At 45.9% G+C, this 11,766-nt stretch overlaps 1 protein-coding gene across 6 annotated transcripts in view; it reads left to right on the top strand.

Annotated features, from left to right (window-relative positions):
- The first annotated feature begins 161 nt into the window (after nucleotides 1–161).
- LOC137433714 (E3 ubiquitin-protein ligase RNF212B-like) overlaps nucleotides 162–11,766 on the top strand; it is a 53,185-nt gene continuing 41,580 nt past the window's right edge. For 2 of the 6 annotated variants that reach the window (XM_078786175.1, XM_078786173.1), the window contains exons 1-4: nucleotides 165–214; nucleotides 337–567; nucleotides 7,625–7,683; nucleotides 7,790–7,864. In XM_078786175.1, the coding sequence (XP_078642301.1) occupies nucleotides 426–567; nucleotides 7,625–7,683; nucleotides 7,790–7,864 (276 nt within the window). In that variant the 5' untranslated portion in view covers nucleotides 165–214; nucleotides 337–425. Of the gene's footprint in view, nucleotides 568–7,624; nucleotides 7,684–7,789; nucleotides 7,865–11,766 lie in introns of all 6 variants that reach the window. The other 4 variants (XM_078786174.1, XM_078786171.1, XM_078786170.1 and 1 more) reach the window with 3 other exon arrangements.

The raw sequence follows: 11,766 nt of genomic DNA, 5'->3' as shown, positions 1-11,766 counted from the left end.
ACCGCCATGATTCCCATTATACAAAGGCTTGTTTATATCGCATATGTAAAAAAGCAAAAACAAACAAACATAACTTGTAAAACAATTACTGAATATAAAATAAATTAAAAACCAAGTTTTTTTTTTATTTTTTTTTATCTTCACCTTTCGCTTTCCCAGTTGTTGCATTCTGAGGAGATTAGTCATATCGACGATTCGCCTCATTGCTTCAATAGTACATTCTTCCTCACTAGTTTTACGGAGGTGTTAACGTTTTTATCTTCGTTAATGTGTTTAATATCTGGTGTTATTTTCACAGACGGCATTTTAATCAGTTCATATTTCCCCAATCGGCAGAGACGGCATCGCCGTGCTTCTGCTGAGATTACCGCGTTGGCGAAGCCTCGAATGCGCGGGTGCCATTTGCTCTCGCATTCCATCGCACGATGATTCGACAAATGACAAACTGGATGCACTGCAATGACTGGATGCACTGCAATACGTGCTTCAAACAGCCCGAGGCCGGTGGCAGGAACTTCATGCTCACCAGCTGCGGACATATCCTCTGCCACACTTGCGTGCAACAGTGTCAGTCACGCAGAGACAAACCTCCACGCACGTATATACCTTCCCCTAACTAAACCTATTAACTTCTTTAACCACTTATTGCCGTGACCGATTGTTTAATCCAATTTTCCAGATCGCCCATAGATGGCGCCAATCTCATTAACGGGCACCACCAATGGAGGGATCACGTGGTTTGGCACACATGTTAGAGAACATATTGGTTTATATTATATACTTGATCAGAGAAGACATTTTATCAAAAGGTGGTTGTTTTGTTTTATTGAATGTACTTGTGTACCGATACAAGAACCCGGTCCCGACGGGAACTGTACCCGCATCCTCGGGCAGATATGTAAGCTACTTGTGCTGGTCACCAGACATGTCACCAGACATAGCAAGATGCCAGCGCCCATGTCACCAGACATAGCAAGAAGGCAGCGCCCATGTCACCAGACAAAGCAAGATGCCAGCGCCCATGTCACCAGACAACGCAAGATGCCAGCGCCCATGTCACCAGACATAGCAAGAAGGTAGCGCCCATGTCACCACACAAAGCAAGATGCCAGCGCCCATGTCACCAGACAACGCAAGATGCCAGCGCCCATGTCACCAGACATAGCAAGAAGGCAGCGCCCATGTCACCAGACAAAGCAAGATGCCAGCGCCCATGTCACCAGACATAGCAAGATGGCAGCGCCCATGTCACCAGACAACACAAAATAGCAGCGCCCATGTCACCAGGCATAGCAAGATGGCAGCGCCCATGTCACCAGACAACACAAAATAGCAGCGCCCATGTCACCAGGCATAGCAAGATGGCAGCGCCCATGTCACCAGACATAGCAAGAAGGCAGCGCCCATGTCACCAGACATAGCAAGAAGGCAGTGCCCATGTCAACAGACATAGCAAGATGCCAGCGCCCATGTCACCAGACAACGCAAGATGCCAGCGCCCATGTCACCAGACATAGCAAGAAGGCAGCGCCCATGTCACCAGACAAAGCAAGATGCCAGCGCCCATGTCACCAGACATAGCAAGATGCCAATGCCCATGTCACCAGGCATAGCAAGATGGCAGCGCCCATGTCACCAGACAAAGCAAGATGCCAGCACCCATGTCACCAGACATAGCAAGATGGCAGCACCCATGTCACCAGACAACACAAAATAGCAGCGCCCATGTCACCAGGCATAGCAAGATGGCAGCGCCCATGTCACCAGACAACACAAAATAGCAGCGCCCATGTCACCAGGCATAGCAAGATGGCAGCGCCCATGTCACCAGACAACACAAAATAGCAGCGCCCATGTCACCAGGCATAGCAAGATGGCAGCGCCCATGTCACCAGGCATAGCAAGATGCCAGCGCCCATGTCACCAGACAAAGCAAGATGCCAGCGCCCATGTCACCAGACATAGCAAGATGGCAGCGCCCATGTCACCAGACAACACAAAATAGCAGCGCCCATGTCACCAGACATAGCAAGATGGCAGCGCCCATGTCACCAGACAACACAAAATAGCAGCGCCCATGTCACCAGGCATAGCAAGATGGCAGCACCCATGTCACCAGGCATAGCAAGATGCCAGCGCCCATGTCACCAGGCATAGCACGATGGCAGCGCCCATGTCACCAGGCATAGCAAGATGGCAGCGCCCATGTCACCAGACAAAGCAAGATGCCAGCGCCCATGTCACCAGACAAAGCAAGATGCCAGCGCCCATGTCACCAGGCATAGCAAGATGGCAGTGCCCATGTCACCAGACAACACAAAATAGCAGCGCCCATGTCACCAGGCATAGCAAGATGGCAGCGCCCATGTCACCAGGCATAGCAAGATGCCAGCGCCCATGTCACCAGGCATAGCAAGATGGCAGCGCCCATGTCACCAGGCATAGCAAGATGGCAGCGCCCATGTCACCAGGCATAGCAAGATGCCAGCACCCATGTCACCAGACAAAGCAAGATGCCAGCGCCCATGTAACCAGGCATAGCAGGATGGCAGCGCCCATGTCACCAGACAACACAAAATAGCAGCGCCCATGTCACCAGGCATAGCAAGATGGTAGCGCCCATGTCACCAGGCATAGCAAGATGCCAGCGCCCATGTCACCAGGCATAGCAAGATGGCAGCGCCCATGTCACCAGGCATAGCAAGATGGCAGCGCCCATGTCACCAGGCATAGCAAGATGCCAGCACCCATGTCACCAGACAAAGCAAGATGCCAGCGCCCATGTCACCAGACATAGCAAGATGGCAGCGCCCATGTCAACAGACATAGCAAGGTGGCAGCGCCTGGAAGTCCTTGCAGTGTCCTTGTGTTTTATACTTCAACTCACCCCCTCCCCCCCCCCCCCCCCTTCCCAACCACGCCTCCTCCCCCCAAGCCCTCTCCCTCCTACAGATCTCCCGATGTCCCTGCTCCCAAATTTTGTGTTTGTGTGCTTCCCCTTCTCTCCCCATCTTGTCTACCGCTCCCCTTATTATATGTTTTATGTGTCTGTTTGATTTTTTGTGCGATAAATGTTAGCTCTTTCACGAGCCTTGATCTTGTGTACAAAAAAACAAACAAAAAACCCCTTAGCTTAGACATCATAGATCTTTACAAACCTTTGAGTTTAGACCCTTCAGACATTCAGACCCTTAAAACCCTAGACCTCTTGGAACCTCAAGACTTTTTCGACACTTTAACCCCTAAAGCCCTTTTTTTTCTTTTTTCTTTTTTGTATACAGAGTCGAGACTCGTGAAAGAGCTAACATTTATCAAACAAACAAATCAAACAAACAAGCAAACAAAGTATATAAAAAGGGGAGTGGCCGACAAGATGGGGAGAGAAGGGGAGGAAGCACACAAACACAACATTTGAGAGCAAGGACATCGCGAGATGTTTTTGGAGGGAGAGGGCCTGGGGGGAGGCAGGATAGGGATAAAACGCAAGGACACCAAGGACTTCCAGGAAAGAAGTCAAAAGTCACCTCAAAAAAGTGGATTAGGGGTGAAATTTGCCGGGGTAGAAAAGATCAAGGTTTTGGATTGGGGAAGATAAGAGATGGTGGTGAACAGCCGTTTTAAAGACCTGGAGGGAGGAGTGGGATTGAAGAGAGTGAGGGAGTTTGTTCGAGAGGCGGGAGAAAAGAGGAGTGAAGGTGAGCAGAGAGTCTTGATGTTGGCAGTTTAACCATAAGAGGGTTGCAGGCAGATCTTGTGTGACCTGCAGAAATATTTGGGGGACCGAGCCCAGAGAGAGCTGGGGGAGCAAGGCCGGAGAGGAGTCGGTAGAAGACAGAAAGACCACCAACCTGCCTGCAGTGAGTATGTGAAAGACCATCGGAGTTAGCTTCATCGCGGGAGATTCCAATGATTCTGAAAGCTTTGGTTTCAACAGCGTGAAGACGAGCTAGGTGTGACGCAGGAACACCGGCCCATAGGGGAGAACAGGATTCCATTGAGCTGCGGATGAAAGCCTTGTATGTGGTGAGGAGCTCAGGTGTTCCAAGGAAAGACTTCGCACGACGGAGGATGCCCAGTCGGCGACTGGCTTTGGAAGCCAGATTTGAAATGTGGTTTTCCCAGGAAAGATCATGGCAGATAGTGAGACCCAAAAGCTTGAGTGACAGAACTTCTTGGAGAGGATTATTCAAAAAGTGGATGGGAGGGTTGTCCAGTTGGTCTTTTCGAAGAGACATAGTAAGAGTGTGAGATTTGTCAGGATTGAAAGACATGTTCCACTTGTTTGACCAGTCTGTGCTTTTGTCCAGGTTTGCAGAGAGTGAGGAGGCTGCAGACTGCCGATCTGAGGGATGAGGAATGGAGCGGCAGAGATTGGAGTCATCAGCAAAGAGATAGAGAGGATTTTCAAGAGAGTCAGAGAGATCATTGATGAAGACCAGAAAGAGCACAGGGCCCAGAACACTGCCTTGGGAAACTCCAGCCTGAACAGGAAGGGGAGATGAGAGAAACCCATTCAGGGCCACACATTGACTATGACGAGAGAGGATGTCCGCAAGCCATGCATGGAGATTTCCATGGATACCATAGGAGGAGAGTTTGGTCAGCAGAGCGGGGTGCCAGACCATATCGAAGGCACGTGATATGTCAAGGGAGACAGCTCTAATTTTCTGTTTGGCATTGAGGATCTCCATCCATTGTTGAGACAGCAGAAGCAGCATGTCCAGAGTCGAGTGACCTGGTCTGAAACCAAATTGATGATCAGAGATCAAGCCATTGGAGAAGAGGAAAGATTTCATATCTGAAGCAATAATGGATTCCATGACTTTGCTGATAATTGGGAGAAGGCTGATTGGTCTGTAGTTGCAAGGATCTGTTTTTGCACCTTTTTTGTGTAAAGCGGTGATGGTGGCTGATTTCCAAGGTGATGTCAGATGACCTTGAGCAAAAGAGAGGCTGAAGAGAACAGAGAAAGGGAGTGAAAGAGTGGCGGAGCAGGATTTTAGGACCCGTGGGCTGATGCCATCAGGTCCAGTTGCAGAATCAGAGTCGAGGGTTGACAGAAACTTTTCCACCTTGTCAGGAGGAAAGGAGACAGAGTCCAGGAACAGCTGTGTACGGTGGGTACAGGGAGGGATGGGTTTGGGTCACAAGATTTAGAGGCAAACACAGATTTTTATTTTTTTATTTTTTTTTGTATACTGAATCGAGGCTCGTGAAAGAGCTAACATTTATTTCACAAACAAATCAACCAGACAAACAAAATATACAAAAAGAGGGAGCGGAAGACAAGATGGGGAGAGAAGGGGAAGCACACAACCACAACATTTGAGAGCAGGGAGAAGTGTGGGAGGAAGAGGGCTTGGGGGCAGGAGGCGTGGGAAGGGGGGGGGGGGGGGGGGAGAGGTATAAAACACAAGAGGACCGAAATTAGCGGGGGTAGAAAAGATCAAGGTTTTGGATGGGGGAGGATAAGAGATGGTGGTGAACAGCTGTTTTAAAGACCTGGAGGGTGGAGTGGGATTGAAGAGAGTGAGGGAGTTTGTTCCAGAGGCGGGAGAAAAGAGGAATGAAGGAGTGAAGGTGAGCAGAAAGTCTTGATTTTGGCAGTTTAACCATAAGAGGGTTGCAGGCAAATCTTGTGCGACCTGTAGGAATATTTGGGGGACAGAGCCCAGAGAGAGCTGGGGGGGCAAGGCCAGAGAGGAGTCGGTAGAAGACGGAAAGACCACCAACCTGCCTGCGGTGAGTGAGTGAAAGGCCCTTGGAGTTAGCTTCATCGCGGGAGATTCCAATGATTCTGAACGCTTTGGTTTCAACAGCATGAAGACGAGCTAGGTGTGAGGCAGGAGCACCAGACCAGAGGGGAGAGCAGTATTCCATAGAGCTGCGGATGAAAGCCTTGTATGTGGTGAGGAGCTCAGGTGTGCCAAGGAAGGACTTCGCACGACGGAGGATGCCCAGTCGGCGACTGGCTTTGGAGGCCAGATTTGAAATGTGGTTTTTCCAGGAAAGATCATGGCAAATAGTGAGACCCAAAAGCTTGAGTGACAGAACTTCTTGGAGAGGATTATTCAGAAAGTGGATGGGAGGGTTTTCCAGTCGGTCTTTTCGGAGAGACATCGTAGACAGAGTTGAGGCATTCAGCTTTTTCACGTCTGGAGTTAGCTGTGTAGCCATTTGAGGTAAGGGAGGGGATGGATGGGGAACAAACACCAGAAACGGATTGGCTGTGGTGCTGCGGTCTTTTCATTCTGGTGCAATACAGTGAGTACGAAGGATGGGGGTGAAAATCAAAATTGTGCCATATTGATGTACCTAATAAATAGATGGATCCGTGTTTGTACACACTGTTGTTTTTGGAATCCTTCATGACATGAACAACTAGAACGCCACTCAGTAGAGCGCATACTCCCACGTGGGTTTAGTTGGAATAATACGTTTTGTTTAACATCCCCTCTCCCCAAAACAATAAATGAAAAAAAAGTAGGCCCTAACTGTCAGAGAATTTATTTTTATATATCTCGGAATTAGAGGAGAAAAACATCATTTAAGAATAAGAATAAAAGCTTTAATGCAGTAAAACAGAAAACATCTTTCCCAAAAAAATCTCCAAAAAAAATTCCTGGATCCGGAATAATATCCTGAGCTTCACCAAAAACTAATCAATTCTTCCTTATCCCAAGGGCAATCATCCCACCTACTTTCATCCAAATCCGTTCAGAACTTTTCCAGATATCTTGTTCACAAACACACGAACATACGAACACACACACACACACGGACGGACACGATCGAATGCGTTATTCTCTGGCGGGAGTAATAAACCTGATAATCGCAGAGCCAGAACCAGAATTATTTATTTGGTCTGGGAAGCCCATGCGAGGTTTCTTCTTCTTCAGCCTCGCACAACACTGGGTGAATACGCGATCTTTTTAAAAAAAGTTAGAATTTTGCCAAATCTGTTTTATTCGTTTGTTAATATACCTCAGCCATTGACAAATCTGGAACTAAGTCTTTGTAAGTTCATCAAATACTGACACTGCGAATGACATTTGCTGAGCTAAATGTTGATATCTCTTCTGAGTTAAAAAAAAAAAAACTTTTAAAGCATTATACGTATCAAACGATGCATTTTATGAAACGGGGAAACCTAATACACACTTTGGTGGTTTTAAAATGACAGAATATGTCTTTATTAGAAAAAAAAAATGAACATTGAAGACGACGCTGCTAAAAAAAATACACCGCTCTAACGCATAACCACGAGTTTAAACTACATTTACATCAAATATGAAAACTATTTTCATATCACAATGTTAAATATAGAATATATAGAAGATAATGTTAAAAAAACAATGAGCCCTGTCTTCCAATGGCAAAAAAATCCTTCAAAAAATTCCTGGATCTGGAATAATATCCTGAGCTTCACCAAAAACTAATCAATTCTTCCTTATCCCAAAGGCAATCATCCCACCAACTTTCATCCAAATCCATTCAGAACTTTTCCAGATATCTTGTTCACAAACACACAAACACACACACACGGACACGAGTGAATGCATTACTCCCTGGCGGGAGTAACAAGATGTCCTGGTCTAATCCCTGTACAATCCTCTGTCTGCAGTCACGGAGAAATGCACTTCTTGTGGAAATGATTGCAAATCGATGACAATATGTGAAACGGTAAGTGTGTTTTATTTCTACACAATACCTGTTAATCACAAAATATGTGTTCATGTGATGAAATACACATACCCAAGCAAATCATGTGTTTCTTTGTACATTACAGATGAAACCTGAAAACTTCATCTTTTTTCATGACCCAGACGAGACTATAAAGGAGCAAATTAAAGTCATTCTCCAGGTAATTGAAACGATGCTCGTAGATATAAGGAGTACATGTTAGAGTGTTACAGGTTGTGGTGTTGAGGTTGAGCACTTACCTTCGGAACATCGAGCCAACTGCGTCGAATCCCAGCACAGGTATAAACCGTCACCCTGGTGTTTCGGATGGTCGTTAAGCTGGGTGTTTCTCATCTTTTGGCATTAGTCGGTCGTGGATGTTAAAGATTCTTCGTGAAGAGTACATAAGCTATCGCCGGAATCCTGAACAAATTATAACTTCCTGCCTGGACATAGCAAGTGGTATGGTCTTCTTTCAAGCTCCTTGCCCCCATGTTACACCACTTACTCTCATTGTGGTTCCTGTCTGGGCAGCTCCTGCACTGCATTACATTTATCCTGGGAACCTGTACACAATGGCTTACCCTTTTCGAGATTTACTGTGGGATCTGTAATGCCCACAAGCTAATTACTGAGGAGGGACAGCTGCATTTACCTCCCCCATCGAATTACAGCATGCTTTAAGATGCAGCAATCAGGAAGAGGAAGAGGAACGACAGACGTGCTTTTCATTGTGAGGCAGTTGCAGGAGAAGTACATGGAGAAGAGGAAGAAGTTGTTTATTGGGTTTGTTGATCTGGAGAAAGAATTCGATAGGGTTTCACGCAAAGTATTGACATGGGTATTGAGGAAGTTAGGAGTGGAGGAATGGTTGATCAGTGTAGTGATGGCAATGTACAAAAGAGCACGCACAGCTGTAAGGACGAAGGACGGGAACAGTGGTGAGTTTGAGGTGAAAGTGGGAGTGCATCAGGGGTCGGTACTAAGTCCAATACTATTTGTAGCTGTGATGGAGGTGCTGGCTCAGAACGTAAAGGAGGGTTTACCGTGGGAGTTGTTGTATGCAGATGATCTGGTGTTGATTGCGGAAAGTATGGATGGACTGAAGGAAAAGATGAACAAGTGGAAGGAATGTATGGAGACAAAAGTGTGAAGGTGAATATCGGAAAGACGAAGGTGATGGCAAGTGGTAAAACATGTGGTGAGGTGGAAAGAACTGGGAAGTGGCCGTGTGCTGTGTGCAGGAAGGGTGTCGGAGTGAACTCCATTCAATGTACAATGTGCGCTGAGTGGGTTCATCAAAAATGTAGTGGTCTGAGAGGGTCATTAACCAGTGTGGCAGCTACATTCAAATGTAAGGTGTGCACAGAGGGAGCTGCAGATGGAGGAAATGTTGAGTTGGATCTTGGAGACGGCGTGAAGCTGGAAGGTGTGAAAACATTTTGCTACATCGGAGACATGCTGAATGGAGAAGGTGGATCAGACTCGGCAACGGTTGCTCGAGTGAGATGTGCATGGAAGAAGTTTCTGGAACTGAGTGGCATGCTGACGAGGAGGGGAGTGTCGTTGAAGCTGAAGGGAAAGGTGTATGCTGCATGTGTGAGAAGTGTTATGATTTATGGGTGCGAGACATGGGTAATGAACGTAGAGCAGCAACGAAGGTTGGAAAGGGTGGAAATGCGAATGGTTCGGTGGTTGTGCAGAGTATCGTTGAGAGAGAGGAAGACATATGATGAACTGCGAAAGATGATGGGAATGGCGCCTGTGATTGATGCTGTGAAGAGGAACAGGTTGAGATGGTTTGGTCATGTGTTGAGGAAGGATGAAAGTGACTGGTTGAGAAGAGTGATGGAAATGAATGTAGAAGGAAGTAGAGGACGGGGAAGACCGAGAAAGACTTGGCTAAAGATGGTGGAAGAAGAAATGCGGGCAAGGGGGTTAACAAGGGGAGATGCAGAAAATAGGGCAAAATGGAGAAGATCGTCATCGGGACCGCAAGGCTAACCCCCGCTCTGGTAGGGAAAATGGCCTTTAAAATGCATGTTGTTGTGTTGTTGTTGTTTAAGATGCAGCAACCCTGCATCGGGATGACAGTTCTATTGAGATTCAACCTTTCAGGTGTAAATTAAACCAGACGGTTCTGAGTTGAGCATCAGGGGCGTCGCTGGGCACTGGCCCATTGAGAACGTGCCCTGAATGTTTTTGGAAGCTCGCAAAGCCTCTGGTGAACGTAGTAGCCGACGAGCGAGCTATCGTGCTGTTCCTACAACACACATCCAATATCTTTCAAGATCCCAAACATAATTAGATTATGCACTCACTAACGAAAAGTTTGAAGAGATTATTACTTGCACAATCGAAGATATTTCGACCGATATTGGTCGGTTGCGTTTGTTATTCTGTTTGTTTGTCACCGGCCTACAGGTCACAATTCTGAACCAATCGTCTCAAAACTTTACCAAGTTGTAGAGGTCGTCACAATTGAGAAGCCTATTGATTTTGAGGTCAAAGGTCATCTGGAGGTCAAATTTCTAAAATCGCCATTTTAAATCCGATTGACTTGAAAATTGGACAGCATTTGTATATTGAGTCACTAAATTGGAAAACCAACTATTTTTGAAGTCAAGAGGTCAAAGCTCAACTCAAGGTCAATCTTCCAAAATCATCAATTTTCATCCTATTAACTTGGAAATTAAACAGCAATTACATCGTGTATCGCCGATTTGGGAAACCAACTGTTAAGGATAAAAGGTCAAAGGTCAACTCAAGGTCAAACTTCTAATATCAATTTTCATCTGAAAAATCATCAGTTTTAATCCGATTGACCCGATCTTTGATTTAGATCAAAAAGATAATTTTAATCTTAATGAAATGGACAATTTGATGTATCCATGACAACGTTCTTTGGGGTGAGGGGTGGATTTTGCAAGTATTGTGCTCTACATGACGTCTTCTTGTCTTATATATTGAGCAATTAAAATAAAAATCACAAACCATACTGAACCATTCTATTCTAAGCAAGAAAAATATTAGATTACTGTATATTTGTTGAAACCCAAAAAGCCAAATGAGGAAAGATTTATACAGTATTCTTCTTCTTCTTTATGGCCCCAATTATTCATTCCCACCTTGTGAGATTTGGCTGAGGAATGCTTTTGCCCCGAGTCTGTCACAAACTAGCGAGCCCGGCCCATCATTTGACTGAAGGTGATTTGGGCAGGAATTTGTAATCATGTTTATGGTTCTGGCGATAACTCGTCTCCTCTTCACGAAAGATGTTGTGGGATCTATACCATCCACCGACTAATGCGAGCAAGCAGGACACCCGGCTTAATGTCCATCTGAGGAACGGTGCACACATTGATGCCTCACCATGCCCGTGAAACGCCAGAAAGACGGTTTATAGCTGGTTCGGGATGTGAATTGAGCGAGACAACTCAGGGGCGAGTGTGCGTACCTCTAGGCTATCCTACCAGTCCATAAAAGATGTATTTACAAATAACACTTTCACTAAACTAGAATTAATAGAATATTTTAACCATCAGTCTTGAGAAAAAGGACATGGGTAGAGTCTTTTAAACTCTTTCTTTGTGTTTCCGAACATGATCTGTGTTCGCTTTGTTCGTAAACCTTGCATAACAAGTGTGATGGTAACCGTACGAAGCCAATGGGTCAAACGGAACAGTCGAGAGCTGACGATGCTTCATTAAGATGCATTTTATATCACCATCGAGGTTTATCCATGTATTTGCACAATTACAAACCTGCCAACTCCTCTAATCTTTGAGAAAAAGATGCACCAAACAGTGCCAAGTGCGGCCATATTTGTCTGAATGCAGAATATCACACAGTTACTCTGCCCTCAGGGCACAAGACAGCCTGAATGCTGATCTCAGTTACTTTGCCCTCAGGGCAGGAGATGGCGTGAATATTCTTTCCAAGGACTGTAAAGGTTTATACAAGGTCTAAGCTGCTACTCACACACACATGGATATATTGATGAAACAGACACTTAACACAGCCACTGGTCTTCGGGGAAGAGTTTGTGATTTGTGTTCTGCAGTATTCAAGTAAATAATTACA

Source organism: Myxine glutinosa, chromosome 10, assembly GCF_964187855.1.
Source record: "Myxine glutinosa chromosome 10, kmMyxGlut1.1, whole genome shotgun sequence".
Taxonomy (NCBI): domain Eukaryota; kingdom Metazoa; phylum Chordata; class Myxini; order Myxiniformes; family Myxinidae; genus Myxine; species Myxine glutinosa.
Note: the sequence above shows the minus strand (reverse complement) of the source record. Positions and strands in the feature narration are given on the sequence as shown.